General features: G+C 42.7%; 1 protein-coding gene across 3 annotated transcripts in view; it reads right to left on the bottom strand.

Moving 5' to 3' along the window:
• VGLL4 (vestigial like family member 4) overlaps positions 1 to 23,311 on the bottom strand; it is a 96,444-nt gene that overhangs the window by 57,853 nt on the left and 15,280 nt on the right. The window contains exon 1 of one of the 3 annotated variants that reach the window (XM_053377660.1): positions 3,859 to 4,437. The exons of 1 other annotated variant lie outside the window; for it this stretch is intronic. In XM_053377660.1, the coding sequence (XP_053233635.1) occupies positions 3,859 to 3,943 (85 nt within the window). In that variant the 5' untranslated portion in view covers positions 3,944 to 4,437. Of the gene's footprint in view, positions 1 to 3,858; positions 4,438 to 23,311 lie in introns of those variants that run through there. One more of the 3 variants, XM_053377663.1, reaches the window with a different exon arrangement.

The raw sequence follows: 23,311 nt of genomic DNA on the forward strand, positions 1-23,311 counted from the left end.
GAAGTACTCCAAGAAGATTAATCCACTGATTGCATTTTATTATGTACGGTAATAGCCATGGCATCAAATGTGGTCCATTCATTCATCTTGCAACAGCCTTGCAGCAAGGAGGCAACCAGGCTGCAGTTTGCTCTCCATTTTCAAAGTCTAACAATATGTCTGTGTACTGAGAAAGGGAAGGGATTTTCACCCAGTTAACTAGCAGAAGTTGAAGGGAAGACCCAATACAAGCAGTTCATAGTAAAGGCAAAGGCATGGATGTGCAAACCAGCACCTGAGATGGAAAACACAGGAGCAGTCATACAGCAAACAATTCCAAAAAGAGAATAATAAAAGGACAAGGATGACAGAGCTTCATATGACTGATCATCACTATTCACCTCTTAACCACTATCCAGTGGTGCACAACTACCTTCCATTTGGCAATCATTATTAGACAGGAGTGCCTGGCATGCTCTGGTCCATGGGGTCATGAAGAGTCGTACACAACTAAACAACAACAACAATAACATTAGCAATTTAATGGTAGATGAAGAGGATGGGTGGGAACAGAATCACATTTCCCCGACAATCTATTCTTCCTTAAGTGCTGGGAAACTGCAATATCCCTTACAAGGAAGTACTACCTCAGGAGAGACCACTTCAAATGAACAAATGCACGTCTGTGGCATAAAAAACAGAGATTTGGAAAGCCCCTTCTAATTTTATAGATCATGGTCATATAATTGGGTTATGCAGATGGATATGATTCACTTCCATAACACTTTCGTACACTTTATGTACAGAAGTTTATTTCCTGAAAGGAAGACTATGTTCAGTGAAGCCATGTGGTGATATTCTGAGATCTCCATCACTCCCCTTTCTAGATACAGCAAGCCTCTCTTGGGGAAGGAACCATCCTAGAAAGATGCAGAGAAGGCCCTATTCTGAAGCTGTTTATGTTTTCATAGTAACAATAATTCAAGAGAGAGGGTTTATATTCCTCCTCAGAGAAAATTCTACTCTTTGTTTACACTTCACTACCCTCTCTCAAAATGGACAGCAAAAGTATTGCGTGGCGAGTTCCCGCCCCCCACCAGGATAAATAAAGACACGAGACACCATAATTTAAGGTTAATTGGGCGAATTAGGCCACAACTTTATTGAATTTCAGGAATGAGAGGCATTGGCTTAGGCATTGGTCCTAACGACTATCCGGCTCCAGCCCATTTGCTGGAGACACGGGGAAGGGTTAACCTTATATCGGGGGAGTCTCCTGCCAAGGCACGTCGACTAGGAGCTCCCCCGGGTCACCGCTCTGGGGCGTGCCTTTGGCCCTCACCTCCATAGGCTTCGGACAGGGCCATGCCCCCCGGAGTCCTTTAACGGACCACCCTTCGGTCGCTGGGGGGAGGTGATGGCGTTCCTCCCCCCCCCACATCCTCTTAACCCCTTCTTACCAATGCCTACCGCCAATGCCGAGAAGTTGTGACGAGTTGTTACGAGGTAGGCGAAAAACCAAAAGGCCAGAAATCGCCAATTGGGAAAAATTCCTACCATGCCCCTTGCGGCAACAGACCGAAGTCCATAGCAAAGTCAAAGACCTACCTAAGCCTAGTTAAAGGGAGGGAGGGTGGGAAAACGTGGGGGCGAGCCGGCGAAAAGAGGGTGAGCCCCCTCCGTGCCGGCCCTAAATAGGGCAGGCCATGCCCCCCCAGCCAGCCAGCTGATTGGCTGGCTGGGGGGGGGCAGACCCGACCAGGATTCCCCTGCTCTCGCGGGGGCTGCGACCAGCCCCTGCTCATGTGGGGTGGGCGTGAAGCCCGCAACCCCACCTCCTGGGCAGGCCGGAAGTGGCTTTACATAGCATGGGGGGGTTGTTGTTTGCATGCAAATATCCATGAGAACATCACCAAAGTTAACACATTTGCTTCAGGAATTTCCCCAATTCTATTGTCATGTAAAACTTGCAGATGCAAAGTGCTTTCCTCAAGGAATGTTTAAGTTCTGTTAGAATTCTAAAAAATCCAAAATGGAGATAACAACACAATGTATATCTCCAACAAAATTTATCTCCTATGCATGCTCTGTAAGCAGAAATGAGCTTGTTATAATTGAATACACTCAGTCCAAACCAATAATCCCCTCCACCCCAAAGGGACAAATTTACTCACACATTTACTAAAATCAGTGGGATTTAAAAGTGCCTAGATTATGCCCAAAACAATCATCACTGCTTATACTGATCTACAATAACAAGATTATGGTAGTTACATGGAAGATTCACCATACATTTGACATGAAATCATGTTCATAAATTTTAAAAGACAAGAATATGAATGCCCAGTTATAAAATCTTTCCAAGTCCATTTTATTTTGTCCATACACATTTTAACTTTAGTGTTAAAGATAATGAAAAAGAGGAAAGCAGCAAATATTAAACATAACAGCATATTAGACTCATGTCAACAAAGGGCCTCTTTAAAACAGTTCAACTACTACCAGCAAAAAAAGTCTGGAGGAAGTTCAGAAACACGTGAGAAAGTAAGGGAGCTCTGAAAACACTGAAGATAAGGGACTGAGCCATCACACTAATCTCTTCTTCCAAATGTATAATAAACATTGAAAATTAATATTTTCACATTTAAAATCATGAGGTAGCAGACACACCCCTTATAGTAATCATTGCCCTCCTCAGTAACTCAGTTTCAGCTGACCTGCTTCCAACAAGAACAGGCTGACAAGGCCTTGTTTGTCCCCCCCCCCCCGCTCCCAATCCCCAAACTTAACAGGTTTGCATTTAGGTATCATTTACTGGCCAGCATAATAAAAGCCACTCTCTTTAACAAGCATGGAAATTTTTCCAACTGAAAATCTGGAAGGAGTAGGGGGGGGGAGCGATTTGTGCAATGTTTGTGTGTGTGGCAACAGAAAAACAGCCCTCCTGCCAAGTACAATTAGCTCAGTGGTGCCTTTCTTTCCTCGCTTAAAAACTAAGCCATTACAGCCTGTTCAAACTGCACGTAGGTTAAAAACTCAGCTAGTTAAAAAAAAAAAGCAGCGAAATTCTACCACTCCTGTGGTCAGGATCCATATAGTGGGGCGGCGGGACATTACTGCAAAACTTGGTAACAAACAATTCTCTGTCAGGAAACAAGCAAACATGAGGGTGGGGAGCGGGGAGGGGGGGAGAGAGAGAATCCACCCAGAAGATGACGGCCATGAAGTTGTGTTTCCTAGCGGCTGTGTGCATTTCTTTCTGCTACAGGCAGGCTTGCTTGAGGTGGTTCTTGAGGGAGGAGATGTGGGATTGTGGAGGGGAAGGGAAGGGGAGGCAGCCCTCTGTGTCAGAGCTTTCTCAGAGCTGTACAGGAAATGAGAAGTCAAACAAAGGGGCACTCTGTATTCTGTACTACAGGCACCCTTCCATCCCCGGAGCAGAGTAGTAAAAACTCTCCCATTGTGCCCTAAAGACAGGAGGTGACCCGAGAGAAAGAGAGAGAAAACACGCATACAACATGCCAACTTGCCATCCAGTCATTGTCACACTACTACCCCCTTATACTCCCGTGTGGAAGGAAAAGAGCGAACGAACAACATTTATTTTCGGGCGGGGGGGGGGGAGAGACATCTGCAAATAGGAAAGCTTTCAAAACGGCGATAAACAATAGTTCCCTCAAGCAAACTACTTCTAAGTGATCAATGTCTCCCGGACAAAACACAAAACGCCTGGCTTTAAAATGGGGGGGGGGGGGGAGAGATAGAAATCAGCATTTCCATGCAGAAAAGGCAGGCCACTGCCCAAATCAAGCAAGCAAAAGATATCAGCACAAACTCACAAAGACATAACGCCGGAGCGTGGCGTGAATCTTAAGTTACCTTCATATTGGCGGAGAATGCCAATATTGTTGTTCATCTTGTCCAAGTACTGGTAGTTCAACAGGTCCATCTTCATAAATAGCATTGAGTGGGCTAGCAAAGAAGACCAGCTTGCTTGCTTCCGCCCTGAACACACCCCAAAAAAATCAGCGACAAAAACACGGGGGAAATGCTGTTGCGAGTAGCTCCTGGCTCTTTCCCGAGTTCCACAAGCTCAAGGCCCAGCCTCCGACTAATCAAAACAAAGTATATTAAAAAAAACCACAACAGAGTTTTTTAAAAAAAGAAAGGCAAAGGGGGGGGAAATCCCCCTCAAAGGCTTCAGAAACGAAGGCAGAGTTTGAAATGTATTGTGTCCAATTGCAATTAAAAATTGCTTACAGATCTGACGCCAAATTTCGGGCGGGGGAGGGGGAAACTGGAATGGCAAAGACTTCCTAGGACAAAGACATGCTAATTCTCCTCACAGCCCGCTGCAAGTTAACTGCACTGACATGCAGGCTATGCTTGGTATGACTCCTATGTAAACTAGCTTCCTCTTTCTAGCAGACGGAGATGACTGAGCATGCTCAGTGAATCCCTGGAGCTCTTCAAATGTCAGGGATATTTTCTGCACAAGATCAGTCTCTAAATGTATTGAGTGTTTGAAGGCAAGACAGGGAAGGAGGAGGAGCTGAAGACTGCACAGAAGTGGCCATGTCAGATTCTGCCCTTACTGGAAGCAGAGTTGCCGCTGCACAATTGAAAAAGAAATAAGCAGCAGCTCTTGCTTAGAGCGCTAGCTAGATACACACGCAACTTTTTTTTTCCGCCTGAAAGGAGTTTTGAAATGGCTGGAGCAGAAGCCAAACGCCTCTTTTAATTTTCTCACTGTTTCAGTTTAATTGTGCTTATACGCTTTTTGCAACTCCAAATTAATCTCCCTTCAACTATGACAACACGCTGTTTGTTTTTTTAAAAAATGTTATGTCTTTGTTACCATTAGATAAGCTGCCACCTGCACTTGAACCAGAAACACATCAAGAGTCATAGAAACTTGTAAAAAAAATTTTTTTTAGTTATAAAGGGTATATTTTAGTATCTAAGGGTTTTACTATTTGATCATTCTCCACCTTGAAAGAAACAAAAGGGATTTCTCTCTCCACTGCTCTTATTTCAGGATGTGGTTTGTTTTGCTACACTCCAAACCTTGAACCTAAACTTTCCTAGTTGTTTATACAGATGCAAGTGCATCATCCCACGAGGTAGAGCATCCATAACCAGTCATTATATAAATCCTGAGCCAATAAAATTCTATCCGTTGCTTCCTCCATAGCAGATCAATGCCTTAAAACTAAAATTGGGGTCAGAGGGCAGGGTGGAGCCAGGCAGTGAGATATCCAATACTTTGACAATAATATCCTCTGTATTTTATGTACTTCTTCATCAGGTACAATTTAAAATTATTTTAAGGAGCTGAAGGTTGCAATCCGAAGCATATTTGCCAGGATTTAATGGGACATTTCAAAGCAAGTATCGCTTAGGAAAAGAGAATTAAATACCAAGCTTCTACTGAGGCTGCCACTTATCACGCTTACGCCTACATTTTACAAGTCAAATTTCTTCATTTGATACACGTTCAAAGAGAATGTCACTGTAAGCCAAAAGCAGTTTAAATGACTCTCCCAAGTGTAAACTTCTTAAAACACAATGTTTCGACCAAACAATAGGAAGAGCTTCTTGGGGTGGGGTGAGGGGGAACACAAGTGTTCACCAGTGGAACAGAATGCCGCAGAAGGTGCTGAATTCTTCTTCATCAGAGCTTGATGCCACATTGTGATGTTTATTTTATAAAGAAGATTGTCTAAATATGGTCTATTTTTCATGTTGCAGAAAGCATGGAAAGCTTCAGTCATGGGACTCCAGCCAGAAAGGATGCAGGAAGTCTATTCTGGGAGAGTGCTTCCCTGGCCCACATTTTGTGTGGCCCCTTTGATTGGCTTAGGAAAAGGGGCATTGCTGTTTACTTCCTTGTTCAGTTCCCAGTTTCTAAATGTGGTCTCTGACCACGTCTGCTTGCACTGGAGACGGAAATTCACTTCAAGAACCTGGCAGCTTTGCTCCAGCTACATCGAGGGCACTGCATAGTTCTGGATGTGCTGTGTAGCAGATTTTAGGGTAGTGGTGCAAACCATGCCATTATTTGAGAACCAGAGACTTAGAAAAGAGATTAAGGCGCTTTTCAAAGGCTGCTAAAAAGCAGTGGAAGGGGTAGAAACAGCCAAGTTATCAGAGTCCTTGAAGGAAAAACAAGTAGTAATGTTAAAGTTGAAACAAGACAAATTTAGTCTGGATATCAAGGAATGCTTTCTAATTGCATGAAACAATTCAGCAATAAAACAAGTTTCTAGATAAATGGGATCTTCTGGCCTTGAAACTTTCTTAAAGGACATGGCATGAGAAGCTATTGGAGGCAATACTGTGTCTAGGAGTGCAAACTAAAATTCATTGTAATGCTTTGATCCTAGATTTAAAAGACTTAAACCAGAATCAACCAATATTTATAGTCTTCCAAAGGAGGTGTGCAGAAATTTAGAGGAATATGACCAGCACATGGATTTTTTTTTTTTTGCTTCCTACCCGAAGGTATTCCAAGAATCCCCTTCCCCCAGTAGCTTTTAAAATTCTCAAAGCTTATTTTTTTAAAAGATGGCAATATAAGGATTTAAGATAAAAATCTTTCAAAGGGGAAATGCTTCTGGTGAACAAACTCAGTTTTGCACTTCTTAAAATACAAGACTGCAATTAAGGTATCAAAAAAGAAATAATCTAAAAAAAATGAAACTTGCAGACTACTGTTTATTTCCTAGTTTTCAAATAACATGTCTATCCAACCTTTCAATGCTATCTTCTGTTCCCAGTGCACTCATTTTACTTATGATTGTGTCTGTAGAAAAGTATCAAAAAGCCTTGTTCAATCCATTTTCCATCCAAACTCCCTTACCAACCAAATTAGATTTGTCTTGTCTGACTTTTTATTATTATTATTTTATTAGTATACTGTAAGTAGCTCTGGCAGCATATGAGGGTATAGTAAATATAAACATGGGTTCACACTAGAAGGTTGACTTCTTCATAAAGGCAACTAACTTTTTCATAAAGGTCATTTATTTTGAGGGTCTCTTGATCATTTGGTTATTTGGTCATAGTTCTCTTATTGGGTTGTCTGAATTTGCATTTTCGGTTTAAAATTTACCTTCATAAAATCAACAATCCTAAATTTCTTTCATACTACTTTTATTTCTAAAATTGTAGAGCATCTTGCAGACTAGTATCTCTATAAATTTTAGCTAACCTTTTTTTTATGCACTCATGCTATTTCTTTGTGGACTTTGATAATAGCCTGTTTTCATTCGGTCTCCTAATAAGTTTTCATTTACTTTGGGACTACACCAGTGCCCCACCAGCATAATCCTCTGCACTCTCGGCAATGAAGTAGAAAGCAAAACTCTATCAGTAGAAACAAACAATTGCAGCAACACTGATGGCTACTTCTACAACATGCCTGGCAACTGGGACCCAAGAATCATCACACCAAGCGCGGAACACATCTCTACAGTACCCAGGTTGGGAAGGCACCAAAGACCAGCAATGTTAGACACACCGTGATAATAACATGAATGAAATCAACAACCCCACCCCACCCCTCAGTATCTCTCCTTATTATGATGACTCCATGCTCCAATGACTTGAGGAACAGCAAACTGACACCTGTCGCCCCAAGCTTCATTAGGGTCCTCAGTTAATCCCCTGACGACAAAAACATAGAAAGCCACAGCACTCAGACAAGCATTTTGCCAGGAACAATCCTATGGGTGAGAAAAGAAAGGCGTGTTCTGTTCCAGACACAGCAACCAGCCCTGTCCGTAGGCCAGTATATAGGACATTTGTCCAAAAAGCAAAAGCTACGCCCACCCCAGAGAAAGGCTCAAGGCTTGCTGTGCTATCAGGCATTCCACACAGACAATGCTGTAATTGGTGTCTGCACAAGAGGAAAAAGCAATTTGCAAGCGAGAGGGAAGAGTGTGCCAATTGGACAAGGAAGAATGCACACTGTGAAAGCAGGTCTAGTGACAGCATGGCAAGCTGGATGCTGGCACACAACCACTTAAATCCTTGACAGATTTAAATATGACCCCCACAAGGGCAAAGCCTACCATACATTCCAATAGGGAGGGGGAAGAGACAGCAAGATTAGAACTGTGGCTCCCCACTCCGCAAAGCAAGCAAGGCATTGCAATGTGCACAGGACCCACAAGGTAGCAAACAACAAGATCAGCAGAAGCAGATTAAAACTAAAGCTATGGACAACAACAATACAAATGCTGTTTGGGGGGGGGGGATAGGCACAATTTTCAAAGTGTATCCAAAGTGAAGCAACATGCAAGAGTAAGAGCCTTTTCAGAGGAGGGAGCATTACTACCAAAAAAAGAATCATCATTGTAAGTATAATCGTTGTTGTTCTCCAGGCTGCTTCTGAGCCCAATTCAAAGTGCTGTGTTGACACTATCAACTCCTAAATGGTCTGAAGCACTGCACCTTTTAAGGATTCCACTCAGCCACCTGAATGTATTGCTCACTCTGGTTATTCTCTTTGTGTCAGCCTGCCACCTAAGGAGGGGAATTATAGACTGGATCCAGTGGTGGCTTTGAACAGACATGGTACCTGATTTTCACTAATCTACACTACCCACTGCAAACTGAGGGCTGGAGTACAGGGGGGTTACAGGCAGAAGCATTTTCCACTAGTGCAGAGCTACCACTGGACAACCCCTTGATGTATTCCAAGGGTCAGTGACTAGTATAGCAGCTGCATTTCTGAACACTCTTGAACAGCAGTGCCATACAGCATGTACCAGTATGGCTATTACTAAGGCAAATGGGACAGAAACAGGACACAATCATTCTGTGAAAGGGCAAAGGTGGCATAATAATCTTAGGGGGGGGCTGGGGAGCACATTCCTGGCCACTGCCACCACTCAGACACCCAGAAGCAGCACTAGATGCAGGGACACTGCAAGCGGACAATGTCTAGTCTCACAGGCAAGAGGCAAGAGATACATTCACAAAAACGATGCACTGGCAGTTTCTCACCTTGGAGGCATAGCTCAGTGTAACAGGCTATGAGCTTCCAGAATAGGCTGCGGGGTGGGGAGAGCTGTACATCTATTTATCTGAGACAGGGCAGTGAGATATTGAATCACAGTGATTGACACATAGACCAACAGCCTTATCCAGGTAACTGATGTCACACACCAAGATGCTGCTAATTCTCTCAGACTGTCAACGTTCTGGAGCAAATTTGGCATAAGGTTGCTAGGGACCATAAATGGAAATATCTCCCCCTACTTTGGGCAGCAATTGTCAGTGATATATTGCAGGGGGCAGGGGCAAGGCTGCAAGCGGCAGGAAAATTGCTTCCCTCACTACCTAGCCTTAAGCCCCACTATATGAAATCCAGTGTACCCAAAGTACTCATCCCCATACACACGCTAATAAACGTTATTGCAAAGAAGTTGTAAATTCCCTCTAAAAAGCACCTTTAACATTTAAAAAATGTGCTTTGTCTGTTATTCCAAGGAAATGATTCCCACAGGCCTTATAAAATAATTCAGTAAGAATGTAACCAGTATGCATGAAGCACAGACTGAAATACAATCAGGACTAAGCATGTGTCATTGTGCAATGTGTTCTGGACATGAGAAATACAAATACCAGCGTCTTTCATAATCTACATTTATTGATAATACTTATTCACATTAGCCAGAAACCACCAAGTCTTTCATTTCAGGATGTTGGTTGTTGCTTTGCACTACTCTAGCATTTAGAAATACAGTGGTACCTCAGGTTACATACGCTTCAGGTTACAGACTCCGCTAACCCAGAAATAGTACCTCGGGTTAAGAACTTTGCTTCAGAATGAGAACAGAAATTGCGTGGCGGCAGCAGCAGGAGACCCCATTAGCTAAAGTGGTGGTTCAGGTTAAGAACGGACCTCCGGAACGAATTAAGTACGTAACCAGAGGTACCACTGTACTATAAATATTTTCAACAGCAAACACAAAAAAAGCCTCGTGGCACTTTAAAAGCTATGATATGTTAGATTCAGTGGACTTGCATTCTTTTGTGTAGGAAAAAAAAATACCGTTGGCCAACTGTGTGTGACACATGGGGGGGGGGATGAATACAAATGGCTATGTATGTATGTACCGTATTTTTTGCACCATAACACTCACTTTTTTCCTCCTAGAAAGTAAGGGGAAATGTCTGTGCGTGTTATGGAAGAAATGCCTACGGGTGGCATGCCTACGGATTTTCCTCCTCTAAAAACTACGTGCGTGTTATGGTCGGGTGCGTGTTATAGAGCGAAAAATACGGTATTTATGTATCTCTCTCTCTCTCTCTCTCTCTCTCTCTCTCTCTCTCTCACACACACACACACACACACACACACACGTTCCATTCAAATCAGACTTAAAAGAATGTGAGTTTCTTTTCCACTACAGGCATTACACAAGGCCAGCATAGCAAAATAGATAATTAGCAGTAACTGCTGCTGTGAATGGGTTCTTCTGTTCTTATCTTGCATACATTTCAGCTCAGATTAGTAATACTACAGACCTACTACTATCTCTTGCATTTTATGGCCTTTTGGGTCCTTTGTTTACAATCTCTCTCTCTCTCTCTCTCTCTCTCTGTAACCACTATGTAAGTGCCATCTGAACATTACACATTATCAGATACATAAAGTGGCGCCTAGTTCAGAAGAAAATTACGCCACAAGTCTTTGAGGTTCCAGAAAACTCTTCAGCCGACCCTCTCGCCACTGTAACAAAGGAATTGTTATGGGAATTCTAGGACACATACAGACATCAATTTCCAGATATATATTTAATACAACACTGTCCCCTACAGGCAACTGGAAAAAACTGCAATTGCTTCCTTGGTTTTTGAGAACTAGTCTTTGTCCAGGAGCACTCTGGGTTTTGTGGGGAATGTGTGGAACAGGATTAGGTCATGGCTTTTCCCTCTGTGGAGGGAATGCACAACCGCACAACATCTGTGAGGATCCATGGAAACAGGCTTCAGTAGCATCAAGCCTCCGACAAGTCCCAGCTGCAGTCAGCCTCCGACAGGCGATTTTCCATGGGGTAGGACATCCACATGTTGCCATGGCCACATGTACTGCAGTGGAAGCATTCAAACTGGCCACCACGCTGTCCAGAAAACTGGCATCCAATAGTGCTGCACCCAATCTAAGCTGGGAAGGCAACAAGAGAGATTCCCTTGACAAGCAAAACCAGTAATATCACAACCTATGAAGACATGAAAGCCAGGTAGTATGTCTATCCTGCCTGATCCAAAAGCAGGGGTCACAAACCCAACACCCACTAGTCCTGGGCAAGATATCGATACATCACCCAGGACCAGTTTGAGGACCAGAGTATGATGGCGCCTTCACCCAGCACTATATCGCAGGGGGCATTTACCTGTGTGTTATCTTCTCCGGCTTCCTCCCTCTCTGCACTGGGTGGTGGCGGTGGTGGAAGCGGCAGTGGTTTCAGCCTGCCACCTCACAGGGCCGGGGCAGATGCTGCTTGTTCCTCCCTCCGCTTTTTAACATCATGATGTATCACTATATTGAGATGTTTGGCTGGAGATATATCACCATGCTGAGAAGCTGATATCGTCCAGCCCTAGCACCCACAGGTATCATGACACCTGTAAAAGCTTCACTGGCACCTTCAGGCACAGGCCTCAGACTCTGTACCTTCCTATTTTTATTTAAAAAGTTCATCTATAAGCCCATCTAGATGAGTCTTCTCTGTGTCCTAAATATATTTGAATATTCAGATTTGTATTGTTCTCTTTTTAAAATAGAAAAACTATCTTGTTTTTAAATGCACACATACAAAAGCTCACTGAGATTAAAAAAGAAAAGTAGAGTCACATTTTGGGAACTTAAAGCATGCTGACTAAGAGTCAGGAATGCTTGATGTGTGTGTCCACATGCAAATACGTATTTTGTTATACAGATATAGAGAAAAACACACTGATAAGGTCTTGGCTGTTAACAGATTTATGGCTAAGGTGACATTTGAAACAGGGACATCCTGACTCTTAGCCAATGCACTTCATGTCAACAGAACATGTAACTGAACTATTACCTATAAAAGTGTATATTTAAGAAATTGTAGCTATCTGAAGCAGAAAGGCAATGCCTATTACAGTAATTAGGTGTATTTTCATTAACTTTTTTCCTACTCTTATTAAGAAGTTTTGTTAAACACATTATGGGAGCAAGGAATTAGATCTTGCTCACAAACATTTAGATTAAGAAGATTAAGATAATACTTTTAAAAATAAGCTAACCCTCACAGAAGAGTAATTCTGCCTGCAATGGCAAGTGCAAGCCAAACTAAAAACCCTTTATCCTATAATATTCAAAAATTCAGCATAATAAGAGTGATGCTGACATCTACTAAATATAGCAAGCTTTGTTACATGCCTCTCAGTTGTTGTTTTTTGCAAGTACACTTTTCCCAAACCCAGTGGTATATTTCAAGATTGCCTCCTCTAGCCATGTATTTTTCTCCATTCAACTTCATTAGGAGACACTGCTTTTGCAAAATGAAGCCAGGGGATTGGTGCTGGTCCAAGGCATTTTGATGCCTGAAGCAGAGCGCAAACCCTTCCCCATGCTAGGGTCAGCAATTCAAAACAAAATATTGCAGCATTGCTTGGACACTGATTTCTATCTTCACCTGTAATAGCACCCCACCACACACACACATATATTTTAAAACGGCACAGCATGTCAATCAAATTAACCAAAGGCCTGGTTAAAAAGGAATGTTTTTGCCTAAAGGTGTATAATGAAGGCGTCAGGCAAACTTCCCTGAGGAGAGCATTCCACAAGTTATATCCAATGTGAGCCCTACTCACACTAGACCAAGTGAAATTAATGGGCCCAAGTTATTCCTGTCCATTAATTTCAATTGCTCTGTTCTGAGCAGGACTTGTATTACATACAACTCAAACACTCTGGCTAATGCTTCTACTCAGTTTGCCAGGGTCAGCTTAGGCCAGGAAGGGGAGTTCCTAGCCAAGTGGCAACCAAAAGCATTAGAAAGGAGCACTGTGTGTTGGATTTATAGTCCATGCACTAGAAAGGAATTCAGGAATACCATGGATTTTTACCCCTCAGAAGTCTCACCAAAGAAAACCTGTATACAGAAGACTTATCTTGTACAGTAGTGATAGATTACTCCTCTCAAGGAACCAACATTGTTATGCAAGAATAGAATCCTACTTAGAAAATGGGTTAAAATTCATCCAGCATACCAGTATCACCTGCAACACCACCTATTTTGCAAAGGGCAAAGTAAGGAAATATAATTAATGAAATACATAAATGATGAGAATTGCCTGAGGAATCAATTTCCTGGCTCACTACTATCTTTTGCTCAATACCACACCCTCTCCATTTAAAACAGTTTAGTAATTCATGAGTCTTTTCATGCAGAACTTGTCTGACCTGCTGGAACTACAGTGCACTGGAAAGCCAGGAGACACTGAACAGTGTACCTCCTCTTTACAGTGATGTTCGTACATGCCTGTCTGTGCAGTCATAGGGAAAGCTATAGGGGTGAGCAGTCCCTCTCCTTTCCCTAGTATCATACAGATTCTATGAGTTCACGAAATGAAAGACAGCTCGCACCTTCTCAAAACCTACATTGCCCTTCTTTGTTCTTCTCGTTCCAATGTTGTTGCATAGTGCCTCCACTATCTGCAGCTTTTGGTGCCACCCCTATCTAAAGCGTCCACCTGGAAAGCAAAGCAAAGCTGGACTAACTCCATAAACTTTCAGAGAAAGTGTAGCATCTGAAATATGTCAGAATTTGAAAACAGGAAACATGGGGTAGAATTCAGGTAACAAACACGACTTTCCTGCTCCTCCCTATGCCCCCTGAAATATGGTTGGATTATATCATCTGGCAAACTGATGTGCTTGCGCAGATGGAACGCTGGTAATAACAGCACACTTTTTAATTCCACCCATGGCTTTTAAAAATGCAGCTTGCCAAAGTCAAGGGAGGAGGGGGGGAAATACCAAGAAAAGCAGTAATGAAAGATTGGAGGTGAATTACTGATTTTGCGGCCTAAGGCACTTTGGCGGATATAGGTAGAGGCTGTACTGCAGCAACAGCACCCATAAGGAAGCTGAGTCAGAATTCCTCCTGGGGCTAACTAGAAGACAGAGACAGAAAGAAAACTGCTCTGACAAGTTTGTAGCAAATGTTAAACGAATGCACTGCCTTCACAAGGCAGCAGAGCAGAGACATTCTTGACTTCAATCTATGACCAGTCTATGTATTCTCTAACAAGGAGCGCAGAACACAATGGTTCCCCAATACCACACACCCTACTCAGTGTCGCGTAAGGAACTACAACTCTCTCCTTTAGAAGTCTTTATGGGGGTTGATTCTGTTGAAATCATGTTTTTACCGGATGTTTTACCTCGGGTTAAGAACTTAATTCGTTCTGGAGGTCCGTTCTTCACCTGAAACTGTTTTTAACCTGAAGCACTTTAGCTAATGGGGCCCCGCTGCTGCCGCGCAGCTGCTGTGCAATTTCTGTTCTCATCCTGAAGCAAAGTTCTTAACCCAAGATACTATTTCTGGGTTAGCGGAGTCTTTTGCCACAGCAGCAGCACTGACCATCTTCCCTTCCCCATAGGTGGACAGTAGTGCCAGTTTTGAATGGAGTCAAGCTTGGCTCATGTCCATGGTAGTCGCCTGCCGCCTTAACTTATCCAAAATGCAGCGCCCCAAGCCTACAGATCTATGGCCCTGCTAGTTCTTTCCCTAGGAACAGAGCCAAAGTCTCAATTGGTCACCCAGGGCAGATCTCTGGGTCATGCGTTATGCTAGGCAACACAGTCAGATCAGAATGGTGGAAGGCCCTTCTGAGCCCTTCTGCCACTGCTAGCATTAGGACTGTATAAAACTATGAACAGCAAGGCAATGACACTACTTTGGTTACAGTCCTTCTCCTGATGTAGCAAAAGGACTATGATGCCTTTACACAAGTTGTAAATGCGGCTATCTTCCATGCTGATCGTTACCATAAGGCAAGAACACTCAGCTGATAAAGGCCAGCCCCTTAACCTTTGCTTCATAATTGCCTCTCTGTTGTCCATATGTCAACTGAAGTAATTCAAAAAGGGAAGAGTAATTGCTACACAAATCTTTGTAAGCCTCTGTACTTTTGTCATGTTCAGATGTGTGTTCATGAGTAGTAGCAGCAGCTCCTACTGCTCACTTTTTGCATAGTTTCCTCATGAGTAATCAAGGTGACTTCAGCATAACGGGATACATGAATTACACTTCATATTACAGGGGTAATTGTTAGAAAAGCCATCTGCGGCACACATGACTCCTACCATTAAAAGTTCAGAGTAGAAACTTTTGAGTCATGGAGAACAGAACAGAACAGAATCTCTGTATTTCAGCAAAGAGACCTTCTTTGTGATGTTATGTTTTTACATTTTACTTCTCACCCTATTATTAAAATTCAAGTACGCTTTGAAAAAGAAAGCATTCAGACATCTCCCACATTTTATGTTATCATATTATGGTTTTTTTACTATTTCCATTTCAAAACAAATGAGCCCAAACGTGTGTGCGCCTGCAGTGTTCAAGGGCAATTCTCCTGTCTTGCTTATTGATCTCAGTTCTCAACAAGTGTGGTCCTCTTGGATGGATGGAATTAGACTTATGTGTTGAACTAAAAATGGTAGTTTACAAAGCTACATGTATTTATTCATAAGAACGTCACTTACAAACTGCAACATGAACAGTGAAACAGCAAGAAAAGTCACCTAGCTATTTGTTCAAACCCCACAGTTATGCAATACTTTAATTAGGATGAACCAAAATGTCGAACTAGGGGCAAACTTGTAAATACCTATTTGTTGCTTATTGCCATACCACTTTCACTAGTGATGTGTATGAACAGGAAGCATAGATGGCGTTTCAAGCAGAGGCGCCTAAACATGGTCACAATGCCTCTCCCTGGTGGAAGGGTCACAGTGTTGCATGTGAACATGGCCACTAAGTCAAACTATGACTTACCATGAATAAGTATGCATGGTGGCACCCAGGAAGAAAACCACAGCTGCTTGAGACAAATCATGATTCTGCGATTGGACATCATGCTGAGTCAAGCTAAGGCTTATCTCTAGGTAGTGTAGGAGGAGAAGAGTGAAGTGGCAACAGTTTTCATCCTGGACAACAGTATGCTTGCATGTTGACAGCGAGCTATAATATAGCTTAGTATTACATGTGAATCAGACCAATGCTTTATGCAGCCCAACAGTGTAAACAATAGGTTATGTGCCTGCCCATTAGGACATATCATTGTAGGAGACTGCAATTTTGAGCACAAAGTGGCAGGGGAGGGGGATCCAAACCCTCTCACTGCCCTCAGTTTCTCCATTTCAAATACCTCCTTCCAAATCCCACATTTCTATACCCCAAAACTTTGGGCCACTCGTACTCATACATCCATCTAATTAGCAGGCCATACCCTAAAAGAATCCAGTTCCTTATCTGTGTTCTGTGCCTTCTGTTGGATAGTGCATGTTCAAAAACAAAAATATATGCCGCTGTAGCATATAGGGCTTATAGGGCATATGAAACCTTAGAGGGCATTGATGATATGTATCATTAAGAATAGCCCAGAACATATTTGAGGGTGCAGAGATATTCAAATCCCAGTTCCTTATTTAAACTATATCTGTACCTTCGGATCAAATAAGGAACTACAATCTTAAAATAAAGAACTGGGAAGCAACTTCAGCTTAATGCTCTAGCACGGGCAGAGTGGCATGGATGAGTGCCAAAGGTTCTTCTATTTATTGCATCACACATTTTGTGAAGAATTTTTAAAGCATTTTGTAGAAATAACAGGCAGTTATAACACACAGTTAATAATAGGCATTATGCGGAAATAATAAGCAGTTAACAGATACACGTCATCCTCGTGGCTTGAATTGCACCGATGCATCTTTCTTAAAAACCAGTTGGGTTGTAAATTAGTATTTCTCTTTTTACCCTAGAGTCACAGTGATGGGTTAAAGTCCACCCCTCAGTACCAAATTCTGACATGACATCACAATGCAAAGCAGAAGGCACAGCTACTTTAACATTAAAATGAACACATATACTATCTTCTTTTAGTCAGCTGCTCTAATACCCAGAAGTGAGCAGGAAAGTGCCTGAACCAAATGAATGATGATAGGTAAGCTGCAGGAGGAAGATAGGGAAGATTCAACACTTATCACTTCCCTTACTCCATTTGATGATAAAGAGAATGGGTCAAGACACGCATGAGGGGAAAATATGTTGCTATCATCAACGCATCTATTTGCTAGCTATTTGGCCTCAAGTTATGGGAGGTTCAAAACCAGTATGTTGCAACAGGAAGGGAACTGCGGAGGAACCACCAAAAAAGAGACTGATGCAGATTCATTTTGAGGTCATGGATTGAGGTGCATTCTGTGCACTTGTGGCTGGAGAAGAGGGAGATGGAGAGGTCTCCATTAAGAAATCCTAACTGTAACTCAGGAATATATATATATATTTTTAAAAATACTTTTCACTTCTGCACAAGGGAAGAAAACCACCACCTCTCTTCCATTTGAAGATGGGCAGAGAAAGGTATTGAAGTGTGAATATATTTGTGAACGTTTGCTCGAATGTTATGCAAACATGAATGGTCTTGGTTGCTATTAGGTTACTGGATAACAAATCCCCATTTGCTATATTGGCATTTATTCTTAAATAAACATAGGTGTGTGACTATTTTCACTTACACTTGTTGATTTTTAAACAGTGATTCATGATGGAAAGGAACAAAGCAAAGGGACTAATATGAGAGCATCGTATTGATATAAAATGAAAGGTGGTTCCAGACTTACTGGTTAAGGCTTATTTAAAATGACAAAAAGCACACTGCTTACTCCAAAGGAGTGGGGAACTGGATCAGGCTGATGAGGTAGATCCAGATCTGGCCTATCCTCTGCTTTGCAGCCACAGCTCAAATTTAAATTCAGTGCTGACTACAATCCCGACTTTAAGCAGCAGCTGGCTCCACTCTAGAGCTCTCAGGTAAGGCTGCTCCCAGTGGGGCTCCCAAATTCACGTGTTTCCCCCTGTATCCCTTTGGTGTTTGCTGCCCTGGGCTCCTTTGGGAGGAAGGGTAGGATAGAAATATATTGTGCCATATTCCACTAGTGGAAGCCAGCACAATGATTCCCAGTAGATCAGTGGGACGTCCCCCTCATTTGCTCCCCAAATCTGCAGGAGGGTCGGGAGAATTCCCCAGAACAACACACAAGGGAAGGAGAGGTAAGACTGTTCTACTGGGCAAGCAGAAAAGACAGAACAACTTCCTTAGCATAATTGCTTATAAGCACAGAACTGAAAAGGAGTATCACATAATGGAGACGGGATGTATGGCTAATTTCCCTAACCGAAAAACTAACAAAGAGGGTACATGCCTTAAACAACACATCTGGTGTTTTTTTTAAAAAAATTTGGTACCCCTTCACAAAATGCTGAAATGAACATCCTTATGAGTTGAACCACCGACCACGCCTATGGAATGATGACAAAATCTTATACATTATATTCTTTGTTTCCTGAGGGAGGAGGATGGGAATGGGAAAAACTTCTTGTTTTGTTTATACAATGTTGAAAGCTAATAAAAATTGTTGTTGTTATTATTAAAAATAATCTCCTTAGCGTTTTGCTGAATACAATTCTTTAAGAAACAAACAAATAACTTTTGTCCATTTATTTCAGTGAGTCTACTGAAAGTAAAACTTAGTAGGTTTTAACCAAAGGAAAATAAAGCCAGTACTTTTTGCAATCATTTCCACTATAATGTACATGAAGTGCATCAAACATTCAGAAGCTGTATATAACTTTTCTATTTTTATTGCTCCTAAAATCAAAGCAGAATGGACGTGAATTTTTAGCGGTGCAAACAGGCATATGTATACATTTAGAAGCTAGGAAAGGCTTCTTTATGGTGCCGAGATCATAGTGCTCCTTTTTGTTTGGAATAGCACAAGCAACTATGCAATTTAATAAATAACATCAATTTCTGATCCAAACATCTTTTAATTGTAGTACATGACAAGAGGCAAGCAGGTCGCTACAAAAAAGCAACTGAGAAGAGATAGTGCTTAGTCTCAGTTCTCTGTTGCAACAACCCATTAAAATCTAAATAGAGATCTGTAGGATGCACACTTACGACATTCATTCTTGTTCAGGCCTACAGAAATGGCTGGTTTAAAGACTGATTCTTTTGAAGCTGTTTACTGATTTTATTATTTTTATGTCACCTGTTGTATACTACATTTTAATGCTTTGCATTACATTTGATGAAATGTTGCATACTACCCTGGGAACCTTCGGGTTCAGGGGTGAATTACACCTATAGTTACTATTATTAAAATAATGATACTGATATTCATTTCTATTACCTAGTTTATTATTTAGAAAGAGTATATGCTTGTAATTTAGATACAATTTCACTTAAGTATTACACAAAACCATTAAAAAAATTATCATCTGCATTTGATTTTCATCTTGAAGCGACATGCTGACCATGCTTGGACCATCATACCTCAGTTTAATAAGCAGAGATATGAACAAACCCCCTGCACACAGCTGCTTTTGCTCCCACATTTCTACACACAGGGAAGGAAGCCACATTTATCCACAGCTCCCCATTTCATCCGCACTAGGAAATTATGGTTAATAGCTTTCAAACAAACCGGGATATCAAGCTATGGTTTAAAGTTGGCTTCCTGTCAGATCCTGGCTTGCTTGGAAGCCATTAACCATAGGTTCCTTCCACATCCACACTGGAAATTAAGGTCAACTCCAGCTTTCTGGGTCATTTCCCCACCTACATGAAAGAAGGAGCAAAGTTGCATCTTTTGAGTGTAGAGGGCTCATTTTCAGTTCAGGTCATGAAGCTGAAATATGATCAATCTGAATGCCGTCATTACGTCAGACTGAATCAACCAATAGGTTTATAGAGAAACAAGCTCAGGTCCATTTAAACATGAAAAACCCAAGGTCAGAGGGCAAGTTTCCATTGAGAATGCTTTCCTCAAAAATAATTTAACTATGGCAATTGTAGTCTATAAAACAATGAACACGCACTCTTCTCATTTAAAACCCCAACAGATGCTACCCAAAAGTATCTAGAAGCTTAACATTACACCACTTTGCCTGAACCATTTATACACTATACTTGTATAATATCCTTTTAATTACTTGGCTAGGATCCAAAGGATTTTGTTAGACATGGCCAAGGAGTTAGGCTTCCCCAAGGGCATCTTGATTTCCTTTGAACGTGGCATTACAAAGTGTGTTTGAAATCCCCTTGTTTTCAAAAAGGCAATATGCCATGTAGCAAAAGGGGAGGGGCAATGTTTGACGAACACAAACCCAAATATCTTTTGGGCAGATGAAAATAGTACAGTTCACTGGAACCTTCTCTTTCACTCTGTAAGGTAAACAGAAAGCACCTTTCAGTTTGGATAGTTCAACATATCTGGATAAAACTCCCCCCAAAAAAAAAAATCTACATGGCCACCCTCATTTTTTGAAGTTCCAAGTAAACACAGGGATTTTAACAGCTCTTGGTGGGTCTTTTGGACTACACTTGGTGAGTAACAAATTGCAAGGAATGGTCAGGCCCTTCCCAACAGAAAGCAACAATAAGCAGTGTACCTAATACCTTGAAGTCCTTTCCCCTTTCTGGGATGTGAAGAGCTGCCACATTTATAGACGCACTAATCCAAGCAAGATCACTGGATTTAAATTTTCTTTAAAATGCTTGGGATGACCTAATGTTGAAAATTATATCAATTCAAACAGTATCTAGATACGACACAGCTTTCCCTGAAATGGGGCCAAAATGTTTAATGCCTACCATTTTGAAATACACACATCGGGTTTGAATGCATTTCAGGTTGTTCTATAAGGGGAATGATATATGCAGTCTTCTGCCTTTGGCTAAAAAGTTCAATTTGACCCGGGTGGCGCTGTGGGTTAAACCAGAGCCTAGGACTTGCCGATCAGAAGGTCGGCAGTTCGAATCCCCGCGACGGGGTGAGCTCCCATTGCTCAGTCCCTGCTCCTGCCAACCTAGCAGTTTGAAAGCCCGTCAAAGTGCAAGTAGATAAATAGGTACTGCCCCGGCGGGAAGGTAAACGGTGTTTCCGTGCACTGCTCTGGTTCGCCAGAAGCAACTTAGTCATGCTGGCCACATGACCCGGAAGCTGCACGCCGGCTCCCTCGGCCAATAAAGCGAGGTGAGCGCCGCAACCCCAGAGTTGGTCACAACTGGACCTAATGGTCAGGGGTCCCTTTACCTTTACAAGGTGACTGATATATGCAGTCTTATGCCTTTGGCTAAAAGGTTCAATTTGACAATCTTATGGTTTCTTCTAAAGCATTCTTGGTTCTAAGTAGTACAACTACCGTATTTTTCCCTCTATTACACGCAGATTTTTTCTCCTAAAAAGTAAGGGGAAATGTCTGTGCGTGTTATTGAGCGAATGTGTGGTCCCTGGAGCTGACAAGCGCGAGTGAAGGCAAAAATCAGGCAAATATCAAATCGTCCGGAGAAGGGAGGAAAAGAGGAAGCTGCTGCTTTCCTGCATTCTGCCTCAGGGTCTTACTGCCCACCCGCTTCTGTTTCCTTACTGTGTTTGCTCAAACGGAACAAAGAGCAGAGAAAACCCCTCCCCTCCAGGCAAGCAGAGTGAAAAGCAGAGCGTCCGTCCTTCTAATTCCTCTCCGTGCGTCTGGGACTCGAAGGCAACATGCAGGTTGGGGGGGGGGAGAGAGAGAGAGCTGGCTGGCTTGTGTGTGGGGGGGGGACTTTTGCCTTCCTTTCCTCCCTCCGGTAAAACCCCTCTCCTGCATTCTTAGCCAGCTGCTTCTCTGCACACCCCTCTCCTTGTCGCTTCTATGTTTTTCCTTCCCTCCCTACTTAAAACGTGGTTCCAATCACGGATCCACATGGATCCTCAGGATCTTTGCATTGAGTCACCCCAAATTCACCATCAGATCACATAGCAATGATCTGATGCAAAAACAGGGCTGCAATGGTGCAAAAACATGGTTACAAAGCACGGATCCACATGGATCCTCAGGATCTTTGCATTGGGTCACCCCAAATTCACCATCAGATCACATAGCATGTCCATGGCTACAGCCTGCACCAAAAAAATCACGCACCCACTGTTGCCTGGGGCTGCAATGGTACAAAAACATGGTTACAAAGCATGGATCCACATGGATCCTCAGGATCTTTGCATTGGGTCACCCCAAATTCACCATCAGATCACATAGCATGTCCATGGCTACAGCCTGCACCAAAAAAATCACGCACCCACTGTTGCCTGGGGCTGCAATGGTGCAAAAACGTGGTTACAAAGCACGGATCCACATGGATCCTCAGGATCTTTGCATTAGGTCACCCCAAATTCACCATCAGATCACATAGCATGTCCATGACTACAGCCTGCACCAAAAAAATCACGCACCCACTGTTGCCTGGGGCTGCAATGGTGCAAAAACGTGGTTACAAAGCATGGATCCACATGGATCCTCAGGATCTTTGCATTGGGCTACCCCAAACTCACCGTCAAATCACATGTCTGTGGCCGCAGCATGAAGCACAAAAATGATACATCCACTGTTTCATTCAGAATTTTTTTTTCTTGTTTTCCTCCTCTAAAAACTATGTGCGTGTTATGGTCAGGTGCGTGTTATCGAGCGAAAAATACGGTACTATTAACAACACATATCACTTTGATGGTTTCATTGTTGCTATGTGTCAGGGGACTGCCATCAGAACCAGGGAGGAAGGCAGGGGGGGCTGTTGAAATACAGAGAACCTCCGAAACTCCTGAGGAGCAGTTCCTCTTCCAGCGGTGAGAAAAGCCACACCTCCAGTGGGGAAGAGAGGGAAGGGGCCAGCCAAGCAGAGAGAGGACTCGAGGATGCTGCTAAGAGCCCCAGCACCTCACCTCGCCAGGCTGGCCAGGAGGAACGCGCAGAAGGGTGAAACGCAAGGAGGGGAGGAGCAGACTTGGGGTGCTGAAGTTCTTATGTTGGGGGAGAAGCTGGAAGGGGCCACTTCTGGATTCTGCAGGTGACTGAGATGGACATGAACTTGGTAGATCTGTACTGTAAATAGTTTGCACAATAAAACCTGTAAAAGATAGGTCAGAGTCCTGTAAAAGACAGGTCAGGTGGTTACTCACGAGCAACCACCACCAGCACCTGACACTATAGAACAGGGATCTCCAGGAGGG

Source organism: Podarcis raffonei, chromosome 2, assembly GCF_027172205.1.
Source record: "Podarcis raffonei isolate rPodRaf1 chromosome 2, rPodRaf1.pri, whole genome shotgun sequence".
Lineage (NCBI taxonomy): Eukaryota > Metazoa > Chordata > Lepidosauria > Squamata > Lacertidae > Podarcis > Podarcis raffonei.